The following is a 13,015-nucleotide window of genomic DNA, read 5'->3' as shown; positions in this document are numbered from 1 at the left end:
CCGAAATCTCACCCAGTCTAAAGAAGGGTCTTGACCTGAAATATCACTTGGAGGTAGTTTTATTTTAAATTGTCTACACATTGGAAGGATCATTAGGTCTATTCAAATAATATTCCTCTGAACACTTTATCAGTTTCTAATTTTTTTCATTCTTTATTGCAGAGATCTATAACACATTACAGAGTAACACAACAATTAAGGCTATCCCTGCGGTGCTACATTTTGGAGGCTTTGAGATAGGAAAACATCATCAACAGCATCTGGTAGGCACAAAAAACTTACGGCAGAGAAATATTATTCCCAGTTAACCTAATTCCATGGTGGTAATTTCATTGTCAAAATATAGCAGATATTGTAAAAGACCAGGTTTGACAATTTTATACTTTGAATATTTTTAATTGATTTACAGTATTGTGGCAAAGCCAGTGTTTATTGCCCCATTTATTGAGGCAACAATGATCTTTCTTCTCAAATTGCTGTAGTTTATGAAGGCACTCACACGGCAAAGGAATTTCAATGATATGGGGTGACATAGAATCAGAACATGTAGAGTCAATGTGGATAAAATTGAGAAATTGTAAGGGTAAAAAGACGCTAATGGGAGTTATCTACTGGCCTCCAAACAGTAGCCTGGATATAGCGTGCAAGTTGCATCAGGAACTAAAATTGGCATGTTACAAAGGTAATGCTATGGTGGTAATGGGAGATTTCAATATGCAGGTAGTCTAGGAAAATCATGTTGGTACTGGACCCCATGAAAGGAAGTTTGTAGAGTGCCTCCGAGATGGATTCTTAGAGCAGCTTGTACTGGAGCCTATCAGGGAGAAGGCAATTCTGGATTTAGTGTCATGTAATGAACCAGATGTGATAAGGGAACTCAAGGTAAAGGAACCATTAGGAGGTAGTGACCGTAATATAATACATTTTAATCTGCAATTTGAGAGGGAGAGGGTAAAATCAGAAGTGTCAGTATTGCAGTTGGACAAAGGGGATTATGGAGGCATGAGGGAGGAGCTGGCTAAAGTTGACTGGAAAGGGACCCTAGCAGAAAATGATGGTGGCACAGCAATGGCAGGAATTTCTGGGAATAATCCAGAAGATGCAGGATCATTTCATCCCAAAGAGGTAGAAAGATTCTAAGGGAATTAAGAGGTTACTGTGGCTGACAAGGGAAGTCTAGGACAGTATAAAACTAAAAGAGAAGATGTATAACATAGCAAAGATGAGCGGGAAGTCAGAGGCTTGGGAAACATTTAAAGAACAATAGAAGGTAACTAAAAAGGCAATATGGGGAGAAAAGATGAAGTACGAAGGTAAGCTAGCCAAGAATATAAAGAAGGATAGCAAAAGCTTCTTAAGGTATGTGAAGAAGAAAAGATTACTTAAGACAAATGAGGGTCAATTGATGACAGAAACAGATGAATTTATTATGGGGAACAAGGAAATGTCAGACGAGTTGAACAGGTACTTTGTTTGTGTCTTTCTCAGTGAAGACAGAACCTATCTCCCAGACATACTAGGGGACAGAGGATCTAGGGTTAAGGGAATTCACATTAGTCAGGAAATGGTGTTGGGTCAAGGAGGTGGCTCTGGAAATCGTGGATGAATTGGTGATTGTTTTCCACTGTTCTATAGATTCTGGGTCAGTTCCTGTGGATTGGAGTATAGCTAATGTTATCCCACTTTTTAAGAAAGGAGTCAAAGATGTAATAGTGGCGCATTTGGATAGCAGTAACAGGATTGGACCAAGTCAGCAAGGATTGATGAAGGGGCAATCTTGTTTGACTAATCTTCTCGAATTTTTTGAGGATGTAACAATGGATAAGGTCTGCCTAAGAATACTACCTATTCATCCTTCACCATTTTGCCTTTATAGATATGTATATAGCGCCACAGAATTGTGCACCTATCCCCCCCCCCTCCCCCTTTTGTTTTGTTTTCTGTTTCTTATATTTTGTACTAAATTATATGTATGCACTGAGTACGAGCTGCTTTTAATCTCATTGTACATGTATAGTGACAATAAATGGCATATCTAATATCTTTGATAAGGTCCCACACAGGAGATTAGTGGGCAAAATTAGAGCACATGGTATTGAGGATAGGGTATTGACATGGATAGAAAATTGGTTGGCAGACAGGAAATAAAGAGTAGGGATTAACGGGTCCCTTTCAGAATGGCAGGCTGTGACTAGTGGGGTGCCCCAAGACTCGGTGCTGGGACAGCAGCTATTTACAATATATATTAATGATTTAGATGAAGGAATTAAAAGTAACATTAGCAAATTTGAAGATGACACAAAGCTGGGTAGCACAGTGAACTGTGAAGAGGATGCTATGAGGATGTAGGGGGATTTGGATAGGATGGGTGAGTGGGGCAGATGCATGGCAGATGCAGTATAATGTGGATTTATGTGAGGATATTCATTTTGGTGGCAAGAACAAGTAGGCAGATTATTATCTGAAAGGCAGTGGAGGTTGATTCACTGTATGCATTCAAATGAGAGTTAAATAGAGCTCTTAGGGTTAGCGTAATCAAGGAATAGGGGGAGAAGGAAGAAACAGGGTACTGATTGTGGATGATCAGTCATGATCACATTGAATAATGGCGGTGCTGGCACAAAGGGCCGAATGCCGTACTCCTGCACCTATTTTCAATTTTTCTGATATAGATTATCCTTTGATGAATGAAAGACAATTTTCAAGTCAGGATAGTGTGCAACAAGGAAGGGAACTTACAAGCAATAGGGTTCCCGCAAATCTACTAGCATTAGTGCCTGTCCCACTTAGATGAATTCTTTAGGCGACTACAGGACGACTAGGCTGTCTGCACATAGTCGCCGAGGTGCCACCTGTTTTGGTCTCCTCAGTCACCCTTTTTCTGGTTGCCACTGGATTTTGAAATGTTTAAAACTTTTCAGCGGCAGTCAACGCCCGTGGTCTTGATGTAGATGAAGTCACCAGGATGACTTAGGTTGTTGCCAGGATGACATAGGTTGTCGCCAGTGCTGACTTGCGTGAATTCCATACGTTAACCTACGTCAACCTGCGACAGGTATCGGCGACTGAATTGTCTTACCTTATTGTAGCTTGTTGCGGGTTGACATAGGTTGTCGTAGGTGTGGTCGTAGGTGGCCGTCCTAATGGGTCGCCGGTTGCTGGTAGCTTGTCATAGCTTGACGTCGACTAGGAGGTAGGTTGTTGTAGACAATGTCGTAGGGGGGGTCCAGTCGCCATTTTTTTGGCGACCTGCTACGGACTATGACAGTCGCAGGCAGTCGCCAAAAAAATCGCCTAAGTGGGACAGGCCCATTACTCTTCTACCTGGTAGAAGTCATAGAATTAACAAGTGCTTTGAAGAAACTTTGCCAGTTAACAGCAGTGCATTTTGCAGACAAAAAATGTGATAGCAATAGTGAGAGCACAGAGGAGATTTGCAAAGATGTTATCTGGAATAGGGGATTGTAGTTAGACGGAGAGATTGGCTAGGCTAAATGTATTCTCACTGGACCATAGGAGTCTGAACATATGTATGTTCATAAAATGAAGAGAGGCATAGACAGGATAGATAATCAGTCTTTTACCCAAGGAAGGGGAATCTAAACTAGAGGACACGGGTTTAAATTGAATGGGGGGAAATTTAAAAAGATCTGAGGGGCAGGTTTTACACACAGAGGGTGACAAACAAGCATGCCAGAGGAGGTGGTAGAAGCAAATGGTCACATCCCTGCACTGGTAGAAAAGGAAGTTAAATATTTAGGAAGCTGGATGTTTGCTCATCAAACAGGCTGTCTTGAGTTGTCTGTTATCAAACCTTCATCAAACTTTGTTGGAATTATGTTTATTTGGCAATTAGATTTCATCAAGTATTATTGTTTGGCCTTGCAGATGAAAAAGGAGGTGAAATCACTCCTTTCGAGATACCTACACCCTGTCCTGCTTTTGTAGCTTTAGTATTTAAGTAATTTTTTTCCATCAACTTGAGCATTGTGATATGAACAATAGGAGGTTCGGTGATAGTGCTGTTGATTACCCAGGTGAGTGATTAGACTATCGTTTTAATGATGGTCATTGCTGAATTTCCACTATCAATTTTTCTGGCGACTGCAATTGATCAAAAATTTTAAAGGACTTTAAATTTTAAATATAAACAATATAATATAAAGCATGGTTGTTGTAACTTTATCTGATACTAGACCAAGGGGGACCCGCTGGGTCCCGTATCCTCAACGTGCGGTTGCGGGAGGGGGGGGTTGCAGCCTGCGGCGTCATACACACACACTAACCACCCCACCCCACACACTAACCACCACCCTTGATATTATATTAATATTATTCATTGGCTCCTTTTACCCCATCCCTGCCCTATCCACTGACGCAAAGCCCCCGCCTCACAGGTGTGTCTAGAGAGGGAGGGGGGTTTGAGAGAGAGGGCAGAGAGAGAGGGGGCAGAGACAGAAGGGCAGGGACAGAGAGAGAGAGGGGCAGAGAGAGAGGAGCAGAGAAATGGAGAGAGAGGAAGAGGAGGTGGAGAGGGGGGAAAGGGAGAGGAAAGGGGGGGAAGGTGAAGAGGGGGGGGGGGAGGGGGAGGGGGAGGGAGGTGGAGAGGGGGGTTGGAGGGGAGAGAGGGGGGAGCGAGAGAGGGGGGAATATGAGAGAGGAGGGGGGGGGGGGAGGAGGGGTAGGGGGGAGGGGACGGGGGACGGGGGGGAGGAGAGAGAGGAGAGAGGAGGGGGGAGAGGGGGAGAGAGGGAGAGGGTGGATATGAACTCAGCGAGGGGGGGCGCAGACACTGAGCGGGAGGGGCCGACTGTGGGCGGGCCTCGGGAGCGGGAGGGGCTTCGTGGGACCTCGGGAGGCCTCGGAAGCCCAACCAAATTACTGCATGTTCAGCGGCTTCAATCCAGACCCAGGGGGGGTGAGGGTGGAACAGAGCCATTGTGTTGTCATCAGCGAGACCATCTCGTTTATTTATCAAGTTATTTGAATTTTTTGAACATTTTCATAAATAACTAGGGAAATAATGCATCACAGATGAACAAATACACTAATAAATACATCCACATCCAAGATCAGAGTTTTATAATTATAGAGATATCTGAGATATATCCAGTGTTGCTGCATGAGGGCATCAGTTGTTCCATTTCTTTTGCTTAGTTTAGTTTAGAGATACAGCGCGGAAACAGGCCCTTTCGGCCCACCGGGCCCATCCGACCAGCGATCCCCGCATATTAGCACTATCCTACACATTTACCAAGCCAATTAACCTACATTCCTGGACGTCTTTGGATATCTAAGGGATTTTAAATGGAATTGACCTTCATCAAATCATCATATTAGTCCCAGTGATGAAACAAAGCAGTTGAAAGCTTTGTGCCTAAATTACTTCTATCATGGAACTGAGATGATTGACCTCCAACAAGCACAACCATGTTCATTTTTGTGAAATGGGACTCCAGCCAGTGAAGAGTTTTTACCCATTTATTCCAATAGATTTCAGTCTTATTAGTACTATGTTTTATGCCATACACAATCAAATACAAACACAGTCATTTTTACCTCACCCCTAGAATTGCTCTCTTCGTATTTGGACAAGGCTGTACTGAGATCTGGAAATCCAAACCAAGCATCATTGAACAGAATTGTAGTAGTACTTGATACCGGTGTCAAATGCACATTCCATCGCTTAGCTTTTGATCGAAAACAGATTAATGGAGCAATGATAAACTGGAGAAGCAAGGAACTGCAGATGCTGGGTTACAAAAAAAGACACAAAGTGCTGGAGTAATTAAGTGGGTCACTTCAGCACTTTATAATAATAACTTGGACTGGGTTTGTCCTGTATTTTTTGGACAATGAATACCGGAAATTATTCCCTGATCAAAAAATGAACTGCTGGGGGATCTCAACGGGTCAGGCAGCATCTGTGGAAGGAAGTGGACAGGTTGGATCAGGATTGAAGTAGAGGAGAGAGAGTTAGTAGATAGAGGTGGAGGGAAGATGTTGGGCAAGAACTAGCGAATGGTGGATCCAGGTGAACAGCAGTTGGTTGGCAGACGAGTTAGGTAGCGTTAGATATTGCCTGACATGAAAAGTTCCTTTAGCAGTTTGTTTTGGTGCTCAAGATTGTGAACGGAGCCTTTAGCACTGTTGTAAGGAAGTTGGCTGGGCCCATGGCCTTTCCTATGTCAAAAGTTCCCAGTCATTGTTTGCTATCCCATGAAATTAGTTGATTAACTCTTTAAATCATGTTGATAAGAATTAAATGGTGTAGAGAAAACATGAATTAAAGATTAGATTTAAAAAAATGTAAAGTTATTTACTGAATGATATAATGGTCGATGATTTAAAGTTCTGAAATGGAATTATCAGGAAATAATGCTGTAGTAGCAACATATCAATTAAAAAAATATTTTAAAGCTCATACACAGATAATATTTACCGGCTGCACTGTCTTATAGAAGTCCTAATAAGGAAACATATTTTCAAGGACTTTTACAGCAAGAATACTGCATTACTATCTGAAATTTATGTTAATTCAACAACTTCTTATAATGCCCATGAATGAAGATGTCACCCATGCATCCAAAGGAAAAGCTTATTGTCATCATTATTAACCTCTGGACTTCCAAATTTAGATATGGATCTGTAGTCTCCAAATTGGTTGGGAAATTTGCAGCCCGATTAGTGATAAAAGCTACCAATTTTGCCATTGTTATAACCCAAACACAATGCTTTTGATAAATGTATTTACAAATAATAGTTGCTTCTAGTATTTGTAAATGATTCCTCTAATGCAATTTTTGTTTGTTTTAGACTGAAATAAAACATTCAGTTACTGAAAACTAAAGCAAATATGTCATACGGTATCACGTTTAGAAATAATTATTCAAATTCAATGCATAAATTTTGAATTATTTGTTTCTTTACAGAAACTGCTAAATATTTCTTCAGCAACGACAAACATTCACATTCTAACTCCTCAGACAAAATATTTCCAAATTAAATATACCAAAAAGGTAAGTATCCCTTTAATCTATTGTTATTATTCAATGGCAAGTTTATTCAATCTTTTTGTGAATCAGGCAGAGAAGTTAAAGTAAGATTTATTTTCTTCCTTTCAGTGAGGTAAATGATTGATTTTCCCTTTATCATTTTTGTTACTTCCATGGCCAGTCTATTTTCCTTTATATTTATACACTTTTAACCTTTGACAAAATGATGAAATCCAACTATGGTTGGCCTTGAAACACAATCCAGCAATAAATTATTGAGCAACCTTATTTACTGATTACACACCAGCATGCATCTGGTGGATTTGAGGTGCTGGTAATAGCTGCTGGAATACGAGGAGCAAATGTAATTCAAAGTGTTTGATGCGATCATTAGAACTTTTTTCAATAAGTGAGGAGGTTTAACGTAAAATTGATTAAATTATGAAGAGGGTGGTTTCATTTAAAGTTGGACATTTGTAAAATATTTTAAAAGTGAACATCATTGAAAAAAATGGAAAATATTACAAACATTCAGCAGGTTAGGTAGCATCTGTGGGAAGAGAAACAGTTAATGTTTTGGATTGAACAGATTATTAAAAATAGGGACAAGAGGAAATGAATTAGTGTTAAGATAATATATTTTTATTATCAAAGGTAAATTTCCAATAATCCAGTATCTGATTATTCAGATCTCATGATGGTTCAGTGCACCTATTCTCCATGCTCCCTTTAAACTCAATGGTACTATGTTTCATCTGCTCCCTTTAAATTCACAAGGTTTTCTAGAACGTTTATTGTATTCCGTTATCAGGCTTCTGAACAGGCCTTCCATTGGCTGGTCTACTGACCAATTCACCTCCACCCCATTATGGACATTGGTCTATGAAACTGGTGCTGCTACAATGATGAGAATTAACTTCTGTACTCTGCATCTTCTGCTCTTCCTGTTTTACATGTACTTGGAAAAATAAAGCACAAAGTGCTGGAGTAACTTAGTGAGTTAGTTAGCGTCTCTGGAGAACATGGCTAGGTAATGTTTTGGGTTGAGACCCTTCTCTTGTACTTGAGTTTGGCTTGCTTGTATTTACGTATAATATTAACCGGTTTGATGGGAAGGCATGCAAAACAAAGCTTTTGACCATAGAAACATAGAAGATAGGTGCAGGAGTAGGCCATTTGGCCCTTCGAGCCAGCACCGCCATTCATTATGATCATGGCTGATCATCCAAAATCAGTACCCCTTTCCGCATTTTTCCCCTTAGCCCTAAGACTATACCTACATGTGACAGTAATAATTAGCCTTAAGACTACATGTGACAGTAATAAACTTAAATCAAAACTGTGAATATACAAAAATAATTGAATTAATAGTGTATTAATTAGTGTATATCAACAGGAATAATATCTAAATGGCTGGAAAGTCTCCTTGTCCAGCATCACCATACTCTTATGAGTGCTGGATTATTGGAGTTCAACCATACATCATGTTTGCAATGTGTATGTAATTTTTAAGAAATAACTAATGTTGTAATCTATCATACAGAATCACTTGGTCCCTGGAATGTCATTTATTGTTACAGTTGATTTCTGTCCTAATGAATGGCGATATTATTATGACAGTATTCGCATTCATTGCAAGGTGAGTCTTTAAATTATTTCTCAATAATGACACTAGATGTTTGCTATTCTCTGATACCAACTTACATTTATTGATAATTTAAGTTTAGTCTTCATATTAACTTATTCTTACTTATATGACTCTTGGACTGTCTCCTTACATCATTGCCTATGCATCAAAACAGGGTTGTGGGTACAAGTGATGAAATGTTTTGTATAGCTTCAGCTTAAACTATTAAAGGCATCCTTTATGTAACTATTTGTATTTATGACTTTAAACTTGTATTGGGACAGACTTTGTAATCAACATTTAGTAGTACATTTTCGTTATGACATAAGGGAAAAACATACAGGCTTCGCTGTGTAAATTTCCCAGGACGAATATTTCTTAATGTTTCAAGACTATTCAAAAAAACAACAACAAAAAAAGAGCTTACTAAAAATATTCAAAATTTTAAGAAATTTGCAAAAACTTGAATGACAAGAATAATTCATGTTGTTTAATGCATCAGGTACCTAAGTCCCTTTCAGTATTTTTCCTGCACTCAAATAAATAATCAAATAAAGTATTATCTGCACTTCTTCTGACCCAGAACCTGTTTGAGGAGACAATGATAATATCAGGCCCGTATTCTCTAGAGTTTAGAAGAATAAGAGATAATAATAATAATAATAATAATAATAATAATAATTTTATTTATAGAGCACTTTAAAAACAATCATAGTTGCAACAAAGTGCTGTACATCACTAATCATTGACAAAAAAGTTAATACACACCAAAAATAACAATCAAAAGAAATAGTAGGAAAAGATATGTAAAATAAAGAAACATTAAAAACACCAAAAACAGAAGCAAAGTCTCAGGCATGGTCAAAAGCCAGGGAGTACAAATGTGTTTTAACACTGGATTTGAAGATGGACAGTGAGGGGGCCTGTCTGATGTGCAACGGCAGGGTGTTCCAGAGTGCCGGAGCAGCAACAGAGAAGGCTCTATCCCCTCTGAGCCTCCGATTAGACCTCGGTACCTCCAGGAGCAGCTGACCAGCTGACCTGAGGGACCGGGCAGGAGCATATGGGTGGAGCAGCTCAGAGAGGTAAGGCGGGGCGAGCCCATTCAGAGATTTAAAAACAAATAACAGTATCTTAAAATGAACTCGAAAGTGCACCGGGAGCCAGTGGAGGGAGGCCAGAATTGGCGATATGTGCTCCCTCTTTCGAATCCCAGTTAAAAGGCGAACAGCAGCATTCTGAACCAACTGGAGACGAGCCAGTGAAGAACGAGCAACTCCAAAATAGAGCGCGTTACAGTAATCCAGCCTAGATGTAATAAAGATGGGAATGAAATGTTCAAAATTCTCTTCAAGAAATGTTTGGTTGCCAATATTTTCAGATTACATTTTAATTTCCTCATTTAAATTTTTAACTTTTGATTTGCTTTTTTCCCCTAGGATGATGAAACACTACTTGTTCCTGTGCATGCATATCCTGTTGCAAATATAGTGGATTTCCCTACTTACTTGAGTATAATTGAAGTCACTCTTGGGGAAAGGTAAGATAATATAATTGCCTTTTTTATTAAAGATCTATACATTTTCTTTATAATTGACCAAATGTTTCTGCTTTTATAGTCAATTTTAGGTGATCGTTGTTGTTACCTTGATTGCTTACCATGTGGCTGTGACTTAATGTTTGTGACTTACACAATTTTATGATTTTGTAGCTGAGTTTGGCTGTATGAAAGGAAAATAATTAAATGAGATCCAGTTGAGGTATTTAATTGCATAGTTTCTTCAAGGCAGGGGCGGAAATCCTGGGTGTACAGGGGGGACCCCCCCCATTCTTTGAGGGGTGGGGGACAATTCACCCCATGTTTTGTCATCCGGACTTTATCAGCCGCTTTCTAAGGGCTAAATCGGCCCATTCGTGGGGCCTTTCAGCACCCGTCGAGGCTTAAAATCAAACTGCTGCATCGAGACGATCAAGGCTCCCGATGGTGAAGCCTCCGCCGGCCGATGAAAGACCCCGTGAACGGGCCGATTCAAGCCCACGGCCAAAGCCTCGCATGCATCTCGCTCTCTCCGCCAGCCCAGCGCGCCGCCTGACTCAGGGCTGATTCGGTACAGCGTGGAGTCGGCACCCAATGAGCTGAGGGAACCGGGGCCGGGTCACCGTCGCTGCTGGCAGGTACACGGAGAGAGAGAGTTGCTGCTGCCTCACAGCTACATGGGCACGGGTTTAGATCCTGTCTCCGGGCGCTGTCTGTATGGACTCTTTTTCGCCTCACTAGCGCCTTGTTGATCTCACCCTTGCTGCTGAGCAGACCGAGCACCAGCACCGAGTGCTCGCTCCGCCACCTCTCTCGCTTAAGTTTATTTGACAGTGGGTCTCCACTGGGCCCACAGCTGAAACCTCCGAAGCCTCGCGTGTGTGTGTGAGTGTGCGCATGCGCGCGCTGCCGCCAAGAAATTGTGTCCACCCAGTCCCCCAGTCCCCCCCATGTTTTGATAGCGATTTCCGTGCCTGCTTCAAGGTGCTGAAAAAGGAGATAAAGATGTGACTGTTTGTGGAAACTTGTTGAAGACAAGCATCCAGAGACCCATTGTCTTTCCAAAATGTTTGTCTTTTGTTCTTATAATCTAATTTATTATTTAAAAGAGAAACAAAAATGCAACTCACACCACTGTGCTCTATAATTATTACATACCTATGTTTTCATGGTTTTTCTTACTACAAGATTAGCTGGGAACTACTGGATTATTTTGAATTCTCTTTATATTTCAGAATAATCTTTCTTTCAAGCAAATGAAGTGATTCATCTGTTTGCATACACATTTCACAAATCATACTAATATTATTTTCCCAAATTTTACAGCAAAGAAATCATAATTCCTTTGCGATGTAGCTGCCCAGTTGATTTTGAATTTCAGCTGAGTTGTCCACAAATGCATCCTGCATTCAAAATTCAGCCTACATCAGGTATGATGCACGTTTAAATTGCAACATTTAAGATAGTATTCACTGTTGGACCAAATGCTCCAACCCACCATTCTTCTTCACCACCTACCTCCCCCCCACCCAACCCTAACTATAGTGAAACATGATATTTATAATAAACTCAATGTTTATCTATTTTATTCTGGCTGGAAATTAGAATTATAATTATTGTTGAAACCTTAGACGGAGATTTATTTTGTAGGCAACAAAATAGAGAATTTTAACTTCACTTTTATGAATATTTTCATCATTATTTGAAATCAGATAATGAATAAAGATTTGATTATTAGATTTAAAAATAAGTTAGTCTCTTTGTAGGTTTGAGCACAAAAACTAACATGTCAAGCTTGGGGATATCTAAGGCAAGGGTGTCAATGTTGGCAGCATTTAGGATCAGAAATAGGTAATAGAACAGAAGTAATTTGGTGATGGATTGGGTGTGGAGCTCAGCTCAAGTGAACACTAGCTTGAATGAAATATCTGCATGTAACCATTAATTAATTACTGAGATACCAGTCATATAAAATTTAATATATTTTGTTGAATTACACACAGTGACCAAATTATATCACACCACATGCATACCTTTCAACAAATTCTAATAGAGGGACAAGGACCTACAAATTCTGGAATCTTGAACGCAACATAAAGTCCTGGAGGTTAGGCAGCATCTGGGCAGAAAATAGACAGGCAACATTTCAGGTCCGAGACAATGGATATCTGTGATTTAACTGCAAATTTTCTGATGTGTCCCCCAAGCGACCATTGTAACATTGAGACATTTAGCAACAATGCTTCGTAATGCATCTACCCAAGATTATGGGAGCCAATATGGAGAGGACCACAGGAAATTCCAAATGTTGTATCCAAATGTGGACTGCTTTCTGATAATAAGGAATAATACACCTGTTGATTATTGTTCCATTTTATAAATGTAAGTGCATGGTTTTCTTCACACAGGAATAATACCAGCTGATGAACAAATTGACCTTGTTGTCACTTACACACCTACTAACCGTGCTATGGCTCAAATTGAGGTGCAGCTCATCGTTTCAGAGTTTAACACAAAACCCTACAAATGTATTATCGTTGGAAATTACTCTCCAGGGGTTAAATTTATGTAAGTCATAGATTGTGAAATGAAAAATTGGATTGTTTATTCTTTCATGACGATTTTCAATAACAAAGAAACATAAACGGACTGGAATATAAAAAATCTGCTGATCTAAGAAAATCTTTAATAGTAGCAATGTTACAAAATGTTGAGATTTAAAAAATCAAGTCTGCAATTTATCCCATCAGATAAAGCATAAAAAGAAGTTTAATTTGACACCTAATTCACTTTCATATCTCAAGTAATAAAAAAGTTATGGCCATTTTCATACTCGGAAATTAGCATCTTGTTCCC

The 13,015-nt window shown here is 39.8% G+C and overlaps 1 protein-coding gene across 1 annotated transcript in view; it reads left to right on the top strand.

Moving 5' to 3' along the window:
* cfap221 (cilia and flagella associated protein 221) overlaps positions 1-13,015 on the top strand; it is a 117,246-nt gene that overhangs the window by 31,228 nt on the left and 73,003 nt on the right. The window contains exons 3-8 of the mRNA XM_055638571.1: positions 163-263; positions 6,933-7,019; positions 8,539-8,634; positions 10,062-10,162; positions 11,486-11,589; positions 12,568-12,727. Coding sequence (XP_055494546.1) covers positions 163-263; positions 6,933-7,019; positions 8,539-8,634; positions 10,062-10,162; positions 11,486-11,589; positions 12,568-12,727 — 649 coding nt within the window. The remainder of the gene's footprint in view (positions 1-162; positions 264-6,932; positions 7,020-8,538; positions 8,635-10,061; positions 10,163-11,485; positions 11,590-12,567; positions 12,728-13,015) is intronic.

This window comes from Leucoraja erinacea, chromosome 7 (genome assembly GCF_028641065.1).
Source record: "Leucoraja erinacea ecotype New England chromosome 7, Leri_hhj_1, whole genome shotgun sequence".
Lineage (NCBI taxonomy): Eukaryota > Metazoa > Chordata > Chondrichthyes > Rajiformes > Rajidae > Leucoraja > Leucoraja erinaceus.
The sequence above is the reverse complement of the archived record's forward strand: the minus strand, read 5'-3'. Positions and strand labels throughout refer to the sequence as shown.